Source organism: Drosophila innubila, assembly GCF_004354385.1.
Source record: "Drosophila innubila isolate TH190305 chromosome 2R unlocalized genomic scaffold, UK_Dinn_1.0 1_C_2R, whole genome shotgun sequence".
Taxonomy (NCBI): Eukaryota; Metazoa; Arthropoda; class Insecta; order Diptera; family Drosophilidae; genus Drosophila; species Drosophila innubila.
In genome coordinates, this window is record NW_022995374.1 from 14,679,409 (window position 1) to 14,701,423 (window position 22,015).

Sequence of the window (22,015 nt, forward strand, 5' to 3'; positions counted from 1 at the left end):
TGCATCTCTTGTAGGACTCCTAATTGGCATTTCCTGCATATTTAACATAGTTAAAGTTAAGAGTAGTCAAGGAAGTCTTAAGTTCGATTTAATTGAAGCTCTTTAATTGAGCGGAAATATGCACAAAGAGTGGGGAATACGTCAAGTTGTGGCTAGGATAGGTAAGCTTAGTTTAAATTAGGCTAGGTTTTGAATAGTTTACGTCAGTTTAGAAAATACTTTTGAATATTGTGGATCTATTATTCCACAACTTCAATATTACGCTATAAATAAATTTCCAAATCCTTTACTGACAAACGGGACTTCGTATAATAATGTATTACTTAGATTTTCAATGCTACTTCCTTAGAATAAAATACAGTGTTGGTTCTAAGAAAATATTTGACTTGAGAGCTTCGGAACAATATAACTCTCTTAAAGTTCGCTTTAAAAATATATGAACCTCTTTGAAAGTAACTTTAATACTTAAATACTTATCTTTAATAATATCTTAGTATGCTTCTTAATGATAATCAAATTTACTCTCTAAAATACGCCACTATACACAATGCATTCTTCAATTCTTTAGCTCAGCAGGCGGAACTCCTTTTCCTTTAATTTTACCTTCCTGTTAACCGTCCCTCTGCTATTACCTACCCTTCCCTTTTACGTCTTGAAGAGCACTCGTGAGTTCAGTCACTTTATGCGCATGATTACTCAATTGTAGCTTAAAAGAATTAACAACAAATGCTATAAATAACACATTTTGCCGGTTGTTGTTGCTGCTGCCGCCGTCGTCGTCTTGTGTTGGCCATAATGTGTAAGCCAACACTTGACTATAGTGTAGACAAGAGACAGATAAAGGCAAAGAGAAGGGGAGTAGGTAGTAGGGAGTAGATAGGGTTGGGTAGGGGCTATAATACAGAAACCAGTAACGTTCGTTCTGCTCTTGGAACTTGGCTTTTGCTGTTGGGTCTGGCTGCCTCTATTATTAACTTGGCTACTTGGCTTTGGCTTCTCTTTTACGGCTGGCCATAACCATGACTTCTTGTCTCTAACTCTTTGAGGTCAACAAACAGCTGCTGAGGCTGAGGCTGAGCTGGGAAATCGAGTAGTTCAGCTTTGTGGTTTGTCTGAAGTCATGCGTTTACCTATACCTCGGACTGGGTTCATTTTTTTTTTTTTTTACTTTTAATACCAATACAACAACACACTCACACACACACTTAAAGCCGGCAACTGAAAACCAGTTTCTAGTCTCACCGGCGGCCAAAAAAAAAAATCTTTATAAAAAAAAATAAAATAAAGTTTCTCAAGCGTTTTGTGGCCGGCTTTTTTCTTGTTTGTAAGTTTAGTTCGCACGTTTTTTATTCAGCTTCTGCTGCTTCTTCTTCTTCCAGCTCATTTTGTATTTTGGTTAGTTTTGACGGATTTTAGATTTGTGATCTGTTCCATCGTTTTCTCACCAGTCAAAGTGTTGAGCCTTCCACTTCAACAGATTGTTAACAATTTCGTAGATTGAAAAAAAGTCTATTAAATATTATATTAAGCGGAAGTGGAAATCTTTAATTAGACAAATACATTATCTATCATATGTATCTTTGTTTATGTATATAGTTTTCGTATATAGATCTTTTGTAAATTCATTGAACTGCCTTGACAACGACTGATCCATAATTTTGTACTCGTAGTGTTCTTATTTCTTCAACATTCTCGCACTCGGAATGAATTTTCATTTATTTCGATGGAATGCTACAGACAGGCATATATGCATATATAGTGTGTATATAGCAGCTATTTATCAGGCAGATATATGTTGTCTGCATATATAATACATACATAAGTTAAGATTATACGCTTTACTGGTTTGAACTTAATGGTTTACAAGAAATCAACAGTTTTGTTTTATTATTTCGATAGCTATTTACTCTTGTCATTTACTATCGATCAATAAAAGATTAACTACTAATATTTATAATATCGATAAGCGAATTAGAAAGTAATTTAAAGCGATAACATAGTACGATGTATCATTTTTTTTATTACTTATTTAACTTGTAAAGATAATTAAGAATACTTATCCTAAAAATGTAGTTAAATATGCACAGTTTTCAACAGACTATCGATTAACACTTACCCCAAATAGCATGTGCTGAAGTTTAATGGCAGAGCATTTAAAATTCGTGCTGAGTTACATGTTTTTGTATTGCTGCTTTTAATGAGAGGGAATTGACTTGGTCTGGTCTGATCGGGTCTGGCCTGTGTTGCCCTGGGTTCGTTTTCTGTTTGACAGTCAAAGAATACAATTAACATAATTTACTTACCAATACAAAAACAACAAACGGCAACAACAACAACAACACCAACACCAACACCAACAAAAAACACGACACAGAGACTTTGTTTTTCAGTTTGTAAGTTTTAGCAAATTTGGCAAATTTGCGCTTTGTTGTCAAAGCTAAAGGGAAGGGGAACAGGGGGTGAATGGGGATGTGCGGGGGTGTTGAACAGCTGAACAATTTGTAGGTGTTTAAGCTTGTTATGGCAACACAATAAAAAGAAAAAAAAGTAAAGTTTGTTGGGAAATCGATTTGGTTTCTGGGAATAGCTTTGACTTTGGCTTACAACTCTTTATGCTACATATATATTTGTATGCTTACATCTATATGTATATATATAAATATATATATGTGTATGTAAATTAATGGATACTATTTATATACTTTGCATAACGATAAGCAGCTGTAAAGTTGCGGACTTATCAGCTGCCACAGGAAGTTTGTATTGTAATCAGCAAATGTTATTTCATTTTTTCAATAAAATAAATATTTCTTTTAGTATATTTGGCATTTAAAGAGACAGAGGGAGAGAGAAAGACATAGATTGGTAGAAGGAGCAAGAGAGATATCGCACATAAAAACCAGCAAGAAAAAGTTCCCAATCACTCTTATTTTTATATGTTGATTTATTTTTTGTCTGTTTCGTGTGTTTACTTTCAAAAAGAAAGAAAGTTTTATATGTAGACGTGTATATGTGCATATAGATATATACATACTATACATGCATATATATAGAAATTTTGGGCAAACTGCAAAACTACAATTTGCATTGCAAAAGATATGCAGAGAAATAAGAAAAGGGACAGCATGGAGAGGGACACTGCTTTTTTATTTTTTTTTTGTGATTTTGGGCTTCAGTTTGTTGTTTTACATATGTACATATGTAAATTTATGCATATCTAAATTTTTGCTATATATAGACTGAGATATACATACATACATATAGATATGTATGTATGTGACAGGCACACGAAAATGTCGTTTCCATATCGCTGCCTTGAAATCTGCATAAATGATGATGATTTTTCTGCTTGTGATTTGTTCCTTTATTTTTTTTTTTTTTTTGGTTTTTGTATATTTTTATTTTTGTTGTTGTTTTAGCTTTCGTCATTTGAGTTGTTTTTTGTTGGTCTTGTTGATTCTGTTGGTCTTCAACTTCTTATAAATGTGAAATATTTAGCATACACATGGCTCCAATGGGCTCCAGAGATTGTCGATTCAGTCAGCTCTGAAGTCCCATCGACAGTCCCAAGGGAAGAGTTTCGGCTTTGGCTTGGTTTCTGGAAGTTGTTCCCACTCTGGCTTTGACTTTGCTTTTGAATTGAAATTTTGTTAAATTGTTTTTTCAATTTCTGGCATACCCTGTAGACTATCAAAAGGGTATTTTAAAGTGGTAGTATTACATAAATAATAATATAATTTTGATATATAGTAGTTAATTATATTAATATTCTCTTTCTACTATATACTTTTTCTACATATTTACAAAGTTTATTTATCATTAATAATGTACAATTTCAAGAAATTTGTAAGACCAAAATAAAAACTTTAAAAGATTTTTTTTCAAAAGCGCTTGTAAAAATATATTAAAAAATGCATCCTATTGTTTTTAATAAAATATATGTACTAATTTTTGCTATTTATTATTATAATTATTATTCATAGAACTTTTTATGAAATTGTAAAGCACACTTACTGGCGAAACCTGACTAACAAGCAATAATTATAGGGTATCTTACAGTCGTACAATTCTTAAGCTAATACTATCAGTTGTAGCTGCTTGTACAGTTGAACCAGTCAAAGTACAAAAATTATTTTGTAAAAATGTTCTTTTTATTCATTTGTGATTTTAGCAAAAGCATCGTTTAAAAACACATGCTTTCCTTTTTTCCATTCCCTAAGCTAGATAAAGCTGTATGTTGAATATTACATTTACCGCGATCATATACATATATATATTTTTTTTGAAATGTGAATTCTTTTTGGGGCTATCCAAAGGCATGAAACCATAAAAATGGCAAATTAACCATGTGTCAGTGTATGTGGTGTGTGTGTGTGTGAGTGTCTCACAGTGTGCGAAAAAAACCTTTTGCAAGTGAAGCCACAAACAAAACAGCTACAGACACATACACATATATAAAGCTAAGGCAGCTTGAAAATGGCACGTTTTGAGGTCCGTCCAAGTCCAATCAAGCCAAGCAGCGACGTCAAGCGAGTGACTGCCAATGTTGCTGTCGCTGTCGCTGTCGCCGTCCCCCTTTGCCAAGCTGCTGTTGTTGTTGTAGTTCGGCCCTGGCCTGCTGGCGCTGCGCTGCTTCAATCAGCGTCGCGTCGCGTCGCAAGCAGCCTAGCAATTTATCCAGCGATGCATATTAAGCCTCACGATTTGTATTTGTATTTGCCTCACTGTTCGCCTGTGTGTCGGTCTGTCTGTCCTATCCTGTCTGTCTGTGTGAGTCAGCCAGCCCTCTCAGTTCCCCTGCTCTCTGCTGCTGCCCTGTCACCATACTGCTGTCTCCATCTCTCTCTCTCTCTCTCTCTCACTCCGTTGTACATGGATATGTGAGAGTTCAATTTCAGTTCAGTTCAGCGCTCACAGTTCACATTGAGTTGATTCTGTTTTATAAGTTTTCAATTCAACATCGTTTGCGGTTGCTCTTGTCTCCTGTCTCCTCACTCTCCTTTACTCTCCACTGAACTGCACTCCACTTTGGTCTCCACTGAACTGCTTTCCACTTTACTCACTCTCCACTTAACTCGAAGCTCTTCTATTCTCTTCCACATAAATAAGGCAATGTCTCTCCTTGTCTGTCCGCCTGCTTTTACTCTGTCCTCTCAAAATGACCAAATGACTAAATGACTGAATGGTCAGCATTTCCTGTGGGTGCTATACTCTCTCTCTCTCTCCCCTTGGTCTCTTATAGAGGTGTCATTGTTGTTGTCGCATTGAGTTTGCATATTTTAAGCTTTGCATAATTGAAGCTTTGATTTTGAGAAACGTTGAAAACATTTAAGGTATTGAATTGAAATTGAATGAGTTTCCGATAGCTTTTGTTATTGAAATGCTAATTCCCTTGACTTTCCTTTGATGGAAAATGCCATTTAATATTATTTAAAGGCTCAATATGAATACAAATATATGTAATATTTATAAATGTATGTATACATATATTAAGAATCGTAAATAATGATAGTTTTTATTTTTATTTGTAATCAAATAGTCACTACAAAAAATAATAACTGTACTTGCAAATAATCTTTGCTTTTTAAAATAATTTATTTTAATGGATTTTCATTCCTTATAAAGGAACCCAAGTCACCCAAGTCACTTCGCGAGAAATCATGTGAAATAATCATTGATGAAAATTCTTTTAAATCATCATTAATTCCAAACAGAATTCTATACTTTATTATCTTCATAAATCCTTCAAAAGATCAACTTAAGCTGACATCTTTTATTTGGTTGTAGGTTAAGTGCTACAAAGCTTTCTCTTATCGTTTATCAACATTTGTTGCCATTTAAAGTTGACCAGCTGCTTGAATGCTTATTTCCTGATTTCCTTACTTCCTGTGTCCTTCTCTTTCTCCGACGTGGGCGTCGTTGATGCTCAACAAGTGAAGCTCATGCTAAATTGTAACAATTCCTTCTTGTATCCTCTTTTATCCTCACACACACAATTTAAACGGTAAAATGCTTATTTTTGACTTAAAGTGGTCGGTACCGTTATCCATACGTGCAGCTGTGTGTTAAATGTAACAGCTGCTGCTGCTGCTGTCTGGCTTGTGTTTAACCAATCCATTGCCCCCCTCCATCTCGCATTCCTTGGCTTCCCGTCTTCCTGTCTGAGACAACAGCTTCTTATGTGCCGTCGTTTTCATTTTCTTGTAAAATTTTAGTTCTTATTATTTTTTCGCGTTTTTCTGCTGTTTTGCTCATGGCTTTTCTTTGTGTTAGTTCACTTATGCTTTTACTTTTTGTTTTCTTTTACGTATTTGCCTTCTGCCGCTTGTATGCGTACATCGCGTGTGTGTGTGTTTGACTTTGAGCATTTTTTATGATTATTTTTTTTTGTTGCTTTTTATATATTTTTCATTGCGCCGTTTTTTGTTTTGCTCGTCGTATTTAGCGCTCGCTACGCTTTGTGCCGGCAAGTGTTCTCCTTTATTGTTTTTCTTCTTTTTTCTCTCTGTCCCTCTGTCTCGCCTCTGTCTCTCGTCGCTGTGTCTATCAATTGAATTGCTTTTATGTTGTTTTTTTTTATTTTAACAAGCCCATTTCTCTTCCATATCAAAAGTCGCGCTTTACGTTTACGTTTTACGTAGTGAAGCACTACGTACACAGACATGTGCACACACACACACACCTAGGCGTAAGCTTCATTCAATTCATTCATACGGTTTTCACTTCTTTTGCCTCTCGTGAGTTTGTGATTGCGTGTGTGTGTGAATACGTCGGCCGCTTTCAATCTAAAATTGCGTTTTTCCCTTTTTATAGTGTAGCAAGTATGTATGTTTGCATGTTTGGCCAACGCTTTCGTTCGTTTGACTTTCTTTATGACTGCGCTGCGACTGCGACTGATGCTTTTGTGTGTTGATGTTTTTATTGCTTCTCATTTTTTATGATTGAAGGTCGTTTGTTGTCGTCGCCCTGTTTTTGCCTTAATCTCTCTCTCGCTCTCTTTCTTTCTTTTTTCGCAGCCAATTTGTTTACATTGCTCTGCCATGTTAGCCTTTTAACAGTTTGACATGCATTGCGACTGAGACTCAGAAAATATGTTCATACATGCATATGTATGTATGTGTGCATGTGCGTGCAAATTATATGTGTGCTAAATTGTGCAGCTTTTGAAAGCTTGCAATTTGTACAGTTGTTGTTTATGTGCTTTCAATACATTTTCCCTTATTGCCGTCTCGCCATACTCTGTTAATTTTTTACACACAGGCAGACAGACAGACAGGGACGCATGCAAAACTCATTAATATGCGCTTGTTGTTGTTGCTGTTTTGTAGTTTTTGTACACCTTTCAAGTCGCCACAACAACAGCAACAAGACACACATAATGAAGCTATAAAAGCAAACGAAACGTCGAAAAAGTTCAATAAACTTTTTGCTGCTAGCGAGCGACAGCTACATCTTCTTCTTCTTTTTCTACATTTTTATTTGTTGCTGGAACAATCGGCATTAGTTTAATTTAACTCTCGCGCTCTCTTTACCTTTGCCAATTGAAACACCCGCTACAAAGCTACGCTCCACTCTCTGCTCTCCGCTATCGCGCTCTCTTTGCTCTGCTCTGCTTGGTTGCCATTGGTAAATTCGGCTCGCGTGTAAAACTCAATCAGCACTTGAGTAATTTCGTAATTTACTTGCGCGCACCAATTTTTTTTTCTTTTCTTTTTGTGTCTTTCGTTTGTTCGTTTGCCATTTGGTTGCTGTTGTATTTTTGCAATAGATTTGCAGCTATAAATTGCTTCCTCGAAAGGGCACAATCTTTATCTCAATTGCTGTGCGATGTTCTAAGCTCTGTTGTATGTACATTTGACTTTAATTTAATTAACGCTGACAGCCGCATTTTCCCAGGCCCCCTATAACACATGCATACACATTATCTGTGTGTTAGTGTGTGTGTGAGCATTCAATTGTCTTGCTTTGTCAATTAGATAAAATTGTTGCTGATGTTGCTAACTCTCTCGCTCTCTCAGTCGATCTCTCGCTCTCACTGTCGATCTTCGTCTCTCGCATAATGAGTCCACTCACAAGCTCCCGCAGCGAGCTCGAAGAGCAACTGGTTTGGTTCCGCTTTCGAAAAAGCCCCAAAAGCTTAAAACGCGTGCACCCCTGGAATTCTTTAAATACACACGCGTTCACACACATACACACACACGCAAACATCTATTCATATACATACACTTGTACACATCAAAATCAAAGCGTGTGGCGTTTTGATTGTTTTTAATTAATTATACATTTTTAGCTAATTTGCAAATTTTCTCTTTTCTGTCTCGTTACAGGTAAATATATATCGACAACAACAATAACAACAACAACAGCAGTAGTTTTAAAAATGGTTTATCGATTTGCAGTATAATTTAAAGTTTGCTTTTGCCAACAAACTTTAAAGTTTGCTTTTTAAACGATTTTTAATTTTTATTTTAAATTTTTTATTTTGTTTGGCGCTGACGTAAGCTGTGTCTGTAAGTGAATCCAAAAATGAGAAACTAACTGAGTTGAACTAAGATTGGGATTAGTAAGTGTTTAAAAGAGTGATGATTGGATGGAGAGACTAGATATGAACGATTAATATATCTAAGAAAGTTGTGGAAGAAATATCTTAGCTTTGGTTATTGGATTTTATATTAATTATGGATATTGTTAAAAACTTATAGTTTGTTTATTGAGATTCTTATTGATATTTTTGCGTAATATCATCTTATGTTCAATATTTTAAATTGTTTTCTATACAACCTAGAAATGTTTGACCACATCCAGTCCTTTATAAATAAGCATCATAAAGTGTTAATATGCAAATCTCTGATAGCATTCGTTGCTACCACGCCCCCGCTTTCTTCTCCCGCAGGACATCAAGATGTATGCATATATAGCTGCCAGTAAACCAAGTGGAAATACGAATCTCACACATTTCAAAAAAAAAAAAAAATGAAAAAAAATGCTCATTTGCATGCAATTATTTTGCTTTACGATAAAATTCAAACCCAAACTCAACCCCCAGAAAGTCGTTGGGAAACCCTCCCTCCTCAAAGTAAAGTAAATCCTGTAATCGGATGCTGATAAAGTGAAAAGCAACAAAAAAAAATGCGACATGTACTTGAATTTCAATATTGATGCCCTGTAATTTGCTACAAAATCAGCATCAATGGACATTTCATCAAGTTGCAAAATGGAAAAAAATTAGGAAAAAAATCGAAACCTTTGGTAAACTAAAAAAAAAAAATATATTCAACATAAATGACAAATGCACGCAACAGTAGTAGATGAAGAGGAATAGGAAGTGAAGGATGTTGAAGTAGAGGAACAACAAGAAAAATGCTAAATGAAATGAAATGAAATTACGGTACACACGGCACCTTTTCTGCTAGAACTATTCCTCTCTCACTCTCTGCGTCTCACTCTTCTGCTTTTTGTGGCAAGGATGCAAATGCTGAAATTTTAAACCCTTGAATGTGGCCATTGTCTTTGATAGGACACTGTACCAGTGGGTGGTGGGTGGATGGAGAGAGAATGATGTTGCTACTTGCTTCCCATATTTACCTACACTTCACTACGGTCCTCAGTTCCCATTCCACATTTCCTCTGCTTCGCCACGCCCCCCTAACCATTGCCCATTTGCCAACTGGGCTGTAAGTAAGCGCTTTTAACCATCTATTTTTTTATGTATGTATATATATATATGTATATATTTATTTTGTTGTATTTTTTTAGCTGTACCCGTTGCCCTTTTTTTTATTCTTATCTTCCTTCCGCTCATTTGTCTGCTCTGCGATTTTGCCTCTCTTTGTATTTTTAATTGTATTTAGTTACATTGGTAATTATTGATTTTTTTCTGTATTATATTGTGGAGTACAGTTTATGCTAAAGGCGATCATTCTGCATGTTACCGTTTATCGATATAACTAATTAGATTTAGAAGTTTAGCTTAAACTTAATCTGTCTTTATAAAATGCTAAAACGATTGTTGCACAGCTTTACTTAAAGATTTAATCATTAAACAAATAGAATAAACACGAAATTATAGTATTCAACAAACAAGTGCAAAGAAATGATCGATATCATAAGTCGACGCTAATAATGCCATTACTAAGAAGACAAAAAGGATAATTTAGTTTTAATTTTATTCCAAAACTTATTCTTCATTTTTTTGGCTGATTCTTAAGTTGTTCTATTGTTATCGATATCATAGACAAGGCTATAATCGATAGCTTAATCGATAATAATGCTCTAGATGATTTTGTTGAGTTTTCAAGCTGCATTTATGGCTTAGACAGATTTTACCTTTGGTCAATTCTATCCAATTTCTGCTTTTCTCTTTGCAACCCATTTTTTCTGCTATTGTTGTTAGTGTTGTTGTTGCTGTTGCAGCCACTGTGTGTGCTCGGTTTTCAATTATATAAACGTGTGTGTGTGTGTGTTTGTGTTTTGTCTTTTTTCTTTGTCCTGGCCAGGATTTGCTTGTTGCCAGTGACTTGTTTCTGCTTTTTAAGCTATATATCACTCATACGCAGCGTTGGCGCTTCATTTTCATGCACTAATTGTGTTAGAATTTCAATGGAGGTCTACCCTCCTCCCTTTCTAACTACCCCTCTCGGCAGCCCTCTCAGCCCGCTGCAGCTTAACCCGAACACGCTGTGATTTGACTTTGGGTCACATGAAGATTTTTTAATTGGAACTTGTGCCCTCTCCTCTTTTGATAATCGAAGCCTGTGCAAACAGTGGGCGTGGCCTGTGCACTGATTTTGTATCATCCTTTTTTCCTTCTAGAGGGTTGCTAACTGCCATTTGTACCAGTTTTTTTTTTGCTACCCATTTTTATTTTTTTTTTTTTAAGATTTCTTTTGTAACCTTTTTTTTTTTTTGCTATTTCGCTCTCTTTTTATTTTTACATAAGCCCAAGTCCAAGTTTTAGTTAAGACCCAGTTCCTCCCACTCTTCTGCTGTTTTCTGTTGGCCATTAGAGCGTCGTCAGCGTCGCTGTTGACGTCGGCAACGTAATTAAAAACAAGAAATGCTTTGCAACAACAACAACAAGGACAACAACATTGGCAACTGGAAGAGAAAAAATGTGCCAAGAAACTGGACGAGGCAAAGTTCTTGTCATCCTCTGTTCTAAAGGCCTGCAAATTTATTTAAATTTTGTATGCCAAACTCTTTATTATAATTTTCTTTTAATGCAAAGAGATCGGTTAGTTTTTGAATTAAAAGGGTATATAAGTGTGTCTCTATTTCTCAAAATTCTGCATATCTATACATAAGCTTGTGTATTTTATAAATTTATTAGTCAAATATTTCAAATAAGAAATACATTTGTATCAAATATTTTCATAAATTAATTTAAAATTTACATAATTTGGCTAATACCTTTTAAAGTATAACTTTTTAATGAAAATATAAGAGTATTTGAACTTCGTTTACTTGAAGTCTGCATCTTACTCACTTAACTTGTTGTTGTTTTTAATAAAGTACCCAGCGACAGGCAACTCGCAAAAAGGCCACGAAAATAGCGCGTTGCTGCAAAAAAGTTGCGTAAATTTGTTATGCACTCCTTTATTTATTTTCATTTTTTTCGTTGCTTTTTGCTTTTTAAAAATATTTTTTTTCGTTTTTTTTTTTTGTTAACTTAAATAAATAAATAAGGCGTTGGGGCGGCCCGTGGGCAAAGTCGCGTTGATGAGCCGCAGCAGCAACAACGACAACCACAAGAACCCAGTTGAAACCGCACCAGCCAAAAGACCCCTCAATGCCCAACCTTCAGTCCGAAAAAACCCTTCCAAGCAATCATGCATCCTTTACTGACATGCCCCGGCAACAGCAGCCCCCGTAGTGCCTCGCGCATCATGCCCCGTAGTTCCGTTTCCGGCGCCAGCCATTTGCATCTACAGCTGCGAAAAAGTAGAGAAAAAAAAGCTGAGAATTTCTTTCATTTATTCGAAGGTTCCGTTCGCCGCCCCACCATCATCCTTCTCTGCCCAAGTCCCCGTTCTCCTTATATATGTACATATATTTTTTGTCGTGTCGAAGAAGAAAAGATTTTTTTTTTTTTTTAAAACTTACAAGTGGAAACTGGACGTTCATTGTGGGCGACAGGGGTCAGTTGTGGCAAGGGGGAACTGAAGTAGGAGTGGGAGTAGGAGAAGGGGTCGAAGCGAGGGTTGGTGTGTAACGGGTACACAAATTTTCAACCTACTCAATTTTTCGCCTTAATTTCTTTTTGTTTCTTCGACTGCCAAGGGACACCGCAGCAAGAGCAGGCGGTAATAAGAATTTTTTCTTTAGTTCTCTTCTCAGCCTTTTCCTTTCCCAGTCCCTCTCCCTCTACCCACCCTCGCCCTCACCCTCAACTCCCCTCCTGATTCTGTGTCTTCTGTGCGTGTGCGCCGGAGTGTTTTTTCCGTATTTTTAATTTAAAATGCGAAGCATGAAAAAAAAAATACAAGAAAATATCAAATGCGCTTGGGGTTGAGGCTGGTAAAAAAAATATAAAAAAAATTGTCGGAAAAATGAAAAGAAAAGCATTGTCGTCGCACTGCTTAAAAGAAAAACTTCTGAAGTAAATATTTGTCTGTCCAATTGCTGCGACGGCTGCCAACTGCAATGTTGCCCCCAAATGGGGCGTGGTGGCCCAAGACTGGCTTGCCAGTCTCAGTTTAAACCAATGTTGAACCATGCCAAAACCCAAACTCAACTCCAATCCTAAAACCAAAGTCAAGCGTACGCCATAATGACTTCGAGCCCAACCCAAAAACCCCAGAAAAACAAATTTTTTTGTTGTTGGTATACTTCTGTCCAACTGCCGTTCTGTCTGTCTTTTGGGCAGTCCGTACTTCTGTTCACTAGCCATGTACAAGTGTAGGTGCCAACTAAAAATGGGTGTGGCTTCTTTTTAACAGTTTTTTTTTAAGTCACAATGCAAGGCCTTGTTGTGTTTAAACAATTTGAAAAAGTCTAACATTTTTAAATTTTGAATTAATACAGTTTGCAGTCAGTGTAACGTTTAAGGATAGCGTGCAAAGAAGAATTGAAAAAATTGCAGAGGGTTGTGTGAGAGTGAAGAATTGAAAAAAAAAAAAGAATGAAAGATACAGTTTAAAAGACTTAGAAAAAAAGGGAGAGAAATTAAGAAAGAGGGTGAGAGAGAGAAATTAAGAAAAATAATGAGAGAGGAAAATTGAGAAAGAGAGTGAGAGAGAAAATTTAAGAAAGAGAGTGAGAGAGAAAAATTAAGAAAGAGAAAGTAGAGAGAGAATTTGAAAAGAAGAGTGACAGATAGACAGTAAGATAAGAGATAAGATAGAGAGAGAGAGAGAACAAGAGAAGAGTGAGAAAGAGATTAAAGATAAAGAGAGAGAGTGAGATAAGATAGGATATGAAATACCGAAATGACAAATTTAATACTAATTGGAATTGAATTTTTTCTGATTATTTTAGGGTCTGTTACGCACCGCAGAACAGTTGAAAATCAAAGGACTCTGTGAGCCGGCTGAGAATGCGGATGATTTGAATGACGCTGCATCGGCGACGATAACCGTGTCGGAGAATATACAACAGGCGGTTGTTGGCAATATTGTGAATGCGAGCCTAGTGCCCGGCGCGCCCTCGCCCACAATCGAGCAGCAGCAGCAACACCATCAGCAGCAGCAACAGGCACAGCAGCAACAGGAGCATCAGCAGCAGGTGCAACAACAGCAGCTGGTGAACAGTGCATTGTTGGCACAGCATAGTCTTGCAACAAATAGTGGCATACAACTGGCCAATGCGGCTGGGCAACAGCTGCTGAGCAACACAAGTGGCAGCAGTAGCAGTCTGCAACAGTTGCAACAGCAACAGCAGCAGCAGCAACAACAGCAACAGTTGCAGCCAACGCCGCGTAAGTCGCGTTTGCGTAAACGTTCGAAATCGCCAGATTTGCAACTAGGTGGCAACGCCACAGGTCAACAACCACAGCCAGCACATCACCAACAACAACAACAGCAGCAACAACAACAGCAGCAGCAATCACAACAGCAACAACAACATCATCATCCACAAACGATACTCATTCAGGGACAAAATCAAACATCGATCGTGAGTCTGCAGCAAACAGCAGAGGGCAATTATATTCCCGTTACGACGACGCCTGGCGACGATTCCGATAGCGATAATAAGCCGCAAAAGATTTGCAAAACAGAACAATCGGTGGCCTCGCCGGCATCCAACTCGTCCACATCGAATAATGCCGCTTCTGGCGTGAGCGGCCAAGCGATTGTGACACAAATTGTAGTAGCGCGCGACGGAAAAGATAATAAAATGACTAGTTTAGGCATGGGCATGGTAAGTGTCGCCGCAGCGAATTTCAAGCTGCGTGTCGTCTCAATATCGTATACATATATATATATATATAGATATATATATAAATACGTAATATACTCGTATATCTCACCTACCAAACTCACACTCACACACACTACCTATTTAAAATCCACACACACTCTCTATTTCTCTGACTCTCTCTCTCTCTCTGTATATGTGATCTCTATTTGTCTAACATATATATTACCCATTTCCATTTCCATACAAAATGTTTATCCACATATTTAGAACGGCGGTCTGTTGGGCGTGCCCATGGGATTTCTGGACTTTACACCGGAGCCACCAGCACCATCGGCCACACCAGTCACCGTAACGGAACATGTCGATCTATCGTGCAACCCCAGTACCGATACACGCGATCTATCAAGTGAGTTTCGGTAGTGGTAGTCCAATCAATTAATATCTATTTGTATTTTTATATAAACAGTTTACATTTAATAAGTTAGCAAAGTATTAAAAAATAAAGAGTTAGAAACATAAAATTAAACTCAAATTTTGATGCAGAATCAAAATAGAGGTCAAATAATGAAAATAAGTTTTTGATGAATCGTTAAGGGGAAAGTAAGGAAAAATGGACAGTAGTCAAAAAAAAATTCAACTTTCCAATTTTGATGCAGAATGAAAATAGTGGAAAAATAATGATAAAATCGACATTCCGCAATGAAATTGGTTAAGATTTGAAAAAGTTATGATAATTTGAAGCGGTAGAAAAAGTGTCAAGGGAAAAGTAAGGAAAAAAATAGATAAAAGTCGAAAAAAATTTTGATGCAGAATCAAAATAGGGGCCAAATAACGATAAAATTTACATTCCGCAATGAAATCGGGTAAGATTTGACAAAGTCATGATAAATTGAAGTTTTTGATAAAGCGTTAAGGGAAAAGTAAAAAAAATAGACAGTAGTCGAAAAAAATTTATTTTTCCAATTTTGCCGTGGAATCGAAATAGAGGCCAAATAATGATAAAATCGTCATTCCGCAATGAAATCGGTTAAGATTTGACAAAGTTATGGCAGTTCGGAGTTTTTGAAAAAGTATCAAGGGAAAGTATGGAATAGATAAACAGCGATGGAATTGAATTTTTCAATTTCGTTTTATGAAAATTGGTCTAATTAACTTGATTAATCATTGAAAAATAATCGAGTTTATGTAGCTAAAAATCAGTTTTGTTATGTTTACTTTGTTTATTTACATAGGTAGTAAGTAAAAATGTGCTGGAATCCGTACTAACTTTATATTTTCATATATTTGTAGATCCCACCGAACCGCTTGACATAGACAATCATTTGGCTCAGCAAATCCATCGGCTCGATCAATCTCCCATGCATTCAATATCGCATCATCATACAACTGGCGACGAGAGCAACTCGAATCTGGTGCAGCATATCAAAAGTGAAGTAATCGAGGCCAAGCATTTGGCGCATGTGCAACAACAACAACAACAGCAGCAGCAGCAACAGCAGCAGCAACAACAACAGCAACAGCAGCAGCAACATGCACATCATCATCAGCATTTGCACGCTCAACAATTGTTGGCGCAAAGTCAGCAACAGCAACAGCAGCAACAACATCAGCAGCAACAGCAGCAACAACAGCAGCAGCAACAACAACAACAGCAGCAGCAACAGCAGGCAGCAGTGCATGGACAGCATGGCACGCATGCAACACATGCGGAAATCAGTGGTGCCACTGTCATGGAGATTGATCCGAGCCAGATCAAGCATGAGCCGGGCATGATAATAACGCCAGAGATTGTCAATATGATGTCAACTGGGCATATGGGTAAGTTTTAACAACAACAACAACAACTCAATTTACTTATGTTCTTACAACTAATTGTGGCAACATCATCGTTATTTTACAGACATGTACAACTCGGATACGAGCGAGGACTCAATGATGATCGCCAACGGTTCGCCGCACGATCAAAATGAGCCGCATTATACGAATTTGGATCAGCAACACGGCGGCCTGGGTGGCAGCGTTTGCGGCCCCGGCGCCGGTGGTGTTGGTGGTGGTGGCGGCATTGGTGGTGGTGGTAGTGCTGGCGAGAAAGGTCAGTTTAATGGTCCCAAAGCTTGGACACAAGATGATATGAATTCAGCTTTAGATGCATTAAAGAATCAAAACATGAGCCTGACGAAAGCATCTGCCATTTATGGCATACCATCAACGACATTATGGCAGCGTGCACATCGTTTGGGCATCGAAACGCCTAAGAAGGAGGGCGGCACCAAATCATGGAACGAGGATGCATTACAGAATGCCTTGGAGGCACTGCGATCGGGTCAAATATCGGCAAATAAAGCATCAAAAGCGTTTGGTATACCCTCATCGACGCTCTACAAGATAGCGCGTCGGGAGGGCATACGGCTGGCGGCGCCATTCAATGCCGCACCAACCACGTGGACACCCGAGGATTTGGAGCGTGCATTGGAGGCGATACGTGCCGGTAATACGTCTGTGCAAAAAGCAAGTGCTGAATTTGGCATACCGACAGGTGAGTTTATCCCATTCCCATTCACATTCACAATAAAAAATTCGCAACGAATGCTACTCGTTGCACTGTGTTCATAACTGGTTACTCGTTACAAGTAGCCTGGGATTTGCTAGTTGCTTCACTAGTATATGCATTAATGTGACTTTTTGGTGCTTGCTACTCGTTACTCGTTATATGTTATGATAAAGACAGCTCGTTGATCGTACACGCTGTTTATCCATTACTTGAATAATTACATTCATATTAATCGTTGCAGGTATTCGTTACCTACTACTCGTTGCTATATATGCAGCAAGCTACTCCTTCCGCATTTATCTCGCTTCTAGTATAAGTTACTCGCTACAGCTTATACTTGAATTTACATGTATTTCTTGTTACTCGTTGTTATATCAACTAATCGTTGTCCTAAATCCAACTCGCTAGTGTTGTTTGTTGCGAGCTCTCGGTTATACTCGAACTTGAGTTCGTTTCTTTTGTTAATGGTACTCGTTGCTTTTTACAGTAAACTTGTCACTCGCTACTCGTTAAGCGTTAAGCGTTCATCAAACTTACTAATGTTACTCGTTGTACTCTACTCGTTAGACTTATGTGCATTCGAATCGCTTCTGCTACTCGTCATTTTGTTTGTCGTAAATGTTTCCTTCTCTCGCTCAAAATCAAACTGTTTTTTTTTAGTTTATTTGCTCTATCTCCCAGTCGTAATTTGTGTACTTGAGTGTCCTCTGTAAATTCTCTTCCTTTTTGTGTCCCTCTCCTGTCCATTTGTGCTAATTCATATATAATTCTTACAATGCCAAAGGAACACTTTATGGACGCTGCAAACGGGAGGGCATCGAATTATCGCGTTCAAATCCAACACCTTGGTCCGAGGATGCCATGAACGAGGCATTGAACTCAGTGCGGTAAGTACTTTGGTATATCAAACATATATATATATTTATTATTTACAAATATGATATCATCATTATAGCGTTGGCCAAATGTCCATCAATCAGGCGGCCATACATTACAACCTGCCCTACAGTTCGCTTTATGGGCGCTTCAAGCGCGGCAAATACGATGTTGTGGCAAATACCAGTGGCGTATCGCTGATGAACACATCGGGCAACACGACCGGCAGCATTGAGATTATCGAGCATAGTCAGGAGAATTCGGTAGGTATCTAAGCTAACAGGAATTTGCAATAATATACACTGAAACCACACACACACAAACGCGCACTCACATACACAACTATATATATTCTAATATTCGCTATCTATTTCATATTTTTGAAAATTCTAATCCCTCATAACTTTATCAAAACCAAAAAGATTTTCATGCGGAATGTCTTTTTTGTCTTGTTTTTATCTACAAATTAATTAGCAATTCAAATAACATTCATTTTGAAAACTTAAAATTTTTCAAAAATTTGCATGCTACCCCCTTGACATTTTTCAAATTTTTTGAAAACAAATTTTTTTTTTCAAATTTAAAATTTTTAATGCCATTCGATGCAGATTTTTATAGTGATTCGTAATATATATACTTTATGGGGTCGGAAAAATCGACTTCTATCTGTAAAATGCATGTAAAACTGATTCAGAGGGTATATTTTACTAAAATTCTAGGAGCGTAGGAGCAGTTATTATGTTTAATCGTTGAACTCAAAGCCAGTGAACACATTGAACGCAGTAAAAAAAACATATTTATATGGATCTTGTAGAAGACTTAAAAAAATGTAGACGTTTAGATTCCTGTCGTAGAGACGATTCACAAAGTCAATACATAATGCTGATCACAAACGATCTACATTTTAACTCTCACTGTGTATGTGTGTGCGTGTTTGTAAGTAACTAATTATTAACATAGTTTATTCATTATCCAATGTCCATTATCCATTACAAATAATGCCACACACAAAACTGCCAGCTTTGACTAACCGATAACAAATTTATTTATGCCAAGTTGCATATGTTGCAGCAACAGTTCCCGTACAGTCCGTCGCCGCATCCGCCGACGCCGCAGCATCACAGTACACCGCAGCACCACAGTTCGCAGCAGGGGCCACCGACGCCACAGCATATGCAACAGCATGTGGTGCACATGCAACAGCAGTCGCCACACCAGGCGCATCATCAACAACAGCAGCAACAGCAGCAACAGCAACAGCACTTGCAACAGCAGCAGCAACAGGATGTGGTAACATCGAGTAGCCAAGTGGTGCACAGCCAGCAACAACAACAGCAGCTTCAACAGATCTATCAGCATCACGGCACGCCCGAGCGTAGTTGAGAATCACTGCACGCTGCGGCAATGTTGGGCGGCGGCAGCGTTGCAGGCGGTGGCGGTGGTGGAGCTGGAGGAGGCGGCACAGCAACAATAACAGCAACACCATTTGCCAGCATATCAGGACAGGCGAGCGGATCGACAGCACCACCGCCCACAGCTGGCACCAGCAAGCGTAAAAAAGCCACCAAGCAAAAGCGTTGAGAAAACGCCAAAAGCTCAGATAACTCCAACAAAGCCAACGCCGACGCCGACGCCAACATCAACGCCAACGTCAACGTCAACGCCGCCATTCAATTTCGCTTCAACTCAAAGCACTGGAAGCGCAAGTTGAAACAGTTTCACTTGTTATTGTCCAAACCAACTTGAAGAAAGCTCGCCAAAAGCAAAGCGCAACCGAGCGAGAGAGCTGAGAGCAATATGAATAGAGCTGAGAGCAATGTTTTTGGAATAAATAATAATGCAAATTCACTTGGTTAAAGTAAAAACAAAAAAATCAATCAAAATTTAAAGAAATTTACGAAAAAGATGAAACATTAATTACACAATTAGAATGTGTATCAAATGTAAATAATAATAATATTAATAATAATATTAATAATACTTAATGTTAATGTATATGAAATATGCTTTATACAACACACAACACATACAGAACAACCACACTTGCGGCCACGGTTTTAGAAGCAGTTTGTTTTTTGTTTTCCTCCTTATTTTTTTTTTTTTGTAAAACGGGACAATTAAGATGAATTTATATTTTTTTCTTATCCTACATCATATATTCTTCTGATCCAAACTTAAACATTACATTAAAGTTAAGCAAGAACAACAAAAATGAACATTTTTAGCAGAAATTCTGATTAATTTACGTACATATTAATATTTTGTTCTGTTTTTTTTTTCATTAGTTTAGTGTGAGACTGAAAGTGCGCCCACAACTGTAAAAGCAACCACTGCAATAACAATATGCGGCAAAACATACACACACACACACATATACACATAAACATATATAATCATATGTATAAATATATATATTTATATGAGAAATGCTTTATAATTTCGTTTAGAAAAGAAAGAGAAAAAAATACCTTAAAATTAGAGTTAAACCAAAATCATCAAGGTCTTAGCAATTAAACTCATTAGCAATTAAAGACTTTAAGTAAATCACAAAAGAAAACAAAAGCAAAACAAACAAAAAATTATTTGAATTTTAAAAAAGCGTGAAGCAAACTTAGTATACTTTAAAATGTAGCAAATGCAAATGCAAACTGTATAATTGAAAATGAATATTGAAGATGAAAAAACAGAAAATGAAACGTATTTTTGATAGAATAAAATAAAAACGAAAAACTGTAAAAATATTTCAAATGTTGTTAATATGTTGAAAAAAAAGGAACAAGAACATTAAGTAACAGTAAAGCAACAGAAAAATATGTGTGTAATAGTAATACACATTCACACACACAGACATTTACACATACACTCTCACTCACATATTTAGAAAGTAATGTAAAAATTGCTAGTATAGCATACAAAATAAAGTCCTAAACTTAAACCCCACAATTACAAAAAATCCCTGAAATAGTTCTTATATTTTATTTTTCTTTCTCGCCTCATAGACATACATGCATACATACATAAACATATGAACATATTTCTCAATGAGTGGTTAAGTCCATAGGAAAAAACTATCAAATGAAACTGTAAGAAAGTCACATTAAAAATTAAAATAAAACAAAAAATAATGTTAAAAATTTTAAATTTCGATTTAGAAATACAAAAATGAAGAAAACTCTGTATAGCTTCCATTAGTATATAGAAAGAGTGAAGTATACAATCACACACACAAATACATACACAGACAAAACATACATAAATACATATATTTTTGAAGCTACTTCAAGTTTTGGTTTCAAGGAGCAAAACAGCAAACAAAAAAAAAACAGGAAACTTTTTTGAAAAACTTTGTAAATACATAAATATTTTTAGGTTATAAAAAACTAATATTAAATAAAAAAGCAAAATAAAGAATCATTATTTCGAAATGTTTGCACTTATTGCGCCTAATTTATTTAATGCATAATTTAACCCATAGTGTGTTTACATACCGTAGAACTGAAATGCAATATGCTTACCTTAACTCAACATAATTTAATTCCTATTATTTTTAGTTGCTATTCTTCACTATTATTATATATATATATATACATATATAAAAATATACATACTTCTAATTTTTCGTTTGTATATTTACAAACTAGGCAAAAAACAACAACTGTATATCATTGTAAATTTATTAACAATACGATGGACAAATGAACAGCATATGAAGTAAAATCTATAAGAGTTAAAACCAATAAATATACATATATCATAATAACATTGTTAAAATTGTCGCAATGAACAATTAAAAAAAAGAGAAAAAAGTATATTAATGAATTGAAGAAACTTGAAGGCAGATCATGTAGAACATATATGAAATCTAACAAACATTTAAAAAACTATACATATATATACATATATATATGTGTAAACTTATTAAGAGTTTAAGTGTAATCATTAACCACACAATATTATAGCACATTTTGGATTATCAAGTACATATACAGAAAATATCGATTATTCACTTAAATGTTAGCCCAGACGGAACCATACAGACCTAAAGAATAATAATAATTATAATATTAATAATAATGCGTATGTCTTAAGACATTATGCAAAATACAAGTAGTTTGATGTATGTATATGGAAATTGGAAGGCAGTTTAAACAACAAACATTTAATGTAATATTGGTATAACGTAATTTTTAAAGTGAGGTACTATAAATAAAAATTATTAAATAATACAAC

General features: G+C 36.4%; 2 protein-coding genes across 4 annotated transcripts in view; both read left to right on the plus strand.

Moving 5' to 3' along the window:
• LOC117785541 (alpha-protein kinase 1) overlaps window positions 1-19,526 on the plus strand; it is a 54,808-nt gene extending 35,282 nt beyond the window's left edge. The window contains exons 4-11 of one of the 3 annotated variants that reach the window (XM_034623621.1): window positions 13,477-14,358; window positions 14,626-14,764; window positions 15,649-16,176; window positions 16,259-16,450; window positions 16,499-16,894; window positions 17,694-17,796; window positions 17,865-18,048; window positions 18,857-19,526. In XM_034623621.1, coding sequence (XP_034479512.1) covers window positions 13,477-14,358; window positions 14,626-14,764; window positions 15,649-16,176; window positions 16,259-16,450; window positions 16,499-16,894; window positions 17,694-17,796; window positions 17,865-18,048; window positions 18,857-19,168 — 2,736 coding nt within the window. In that variant the 3' untranslated portion in view covers window positions 19,169-19,526. Of the gene's footprint in view, window positions 1-13,476; window positions 14,359-14,625; window positions 14,765-15,648; window positions 16,177-16,258; window positions 16,895-17,693; window positions 17,797-17,864; window positions 18,049-18,841 lie in introns of all 3 variants that reach the window. The other 2 variants (XM_034623620.1, XM_034623619.1) reach the window with 2 other exon arrangements.
• On the plus strand, window positions 19,167-19,526 carry LOC117785542 (calpain small subunit 1-like). Its single transcript, XM_034623622.1, has one exon. The coding sequence runs from the start codon at window positions 19,190-19,192 to the stop codon at window positions 19,364-19,366; it is 177 nt and encodes a 58-aa protein (XP_034479513.1). The 5' UTR covers window positions 19,167-19,189; the 3' UTR covers window positions 19,367-19,526.
• Window positions 19,527-22,015: the final 2,489 nt, after the last annotated feature.

Excerpts from the sequence above, each read along its gene's own strand:
- LOC117785542 (XM_034623622.1), top strand. The coding sequence starts at position 19,190 with ATGTTGGGCGGCGGCAGCGTTGCAGGCGGTGGCGGTGGTGGAGCTGGA.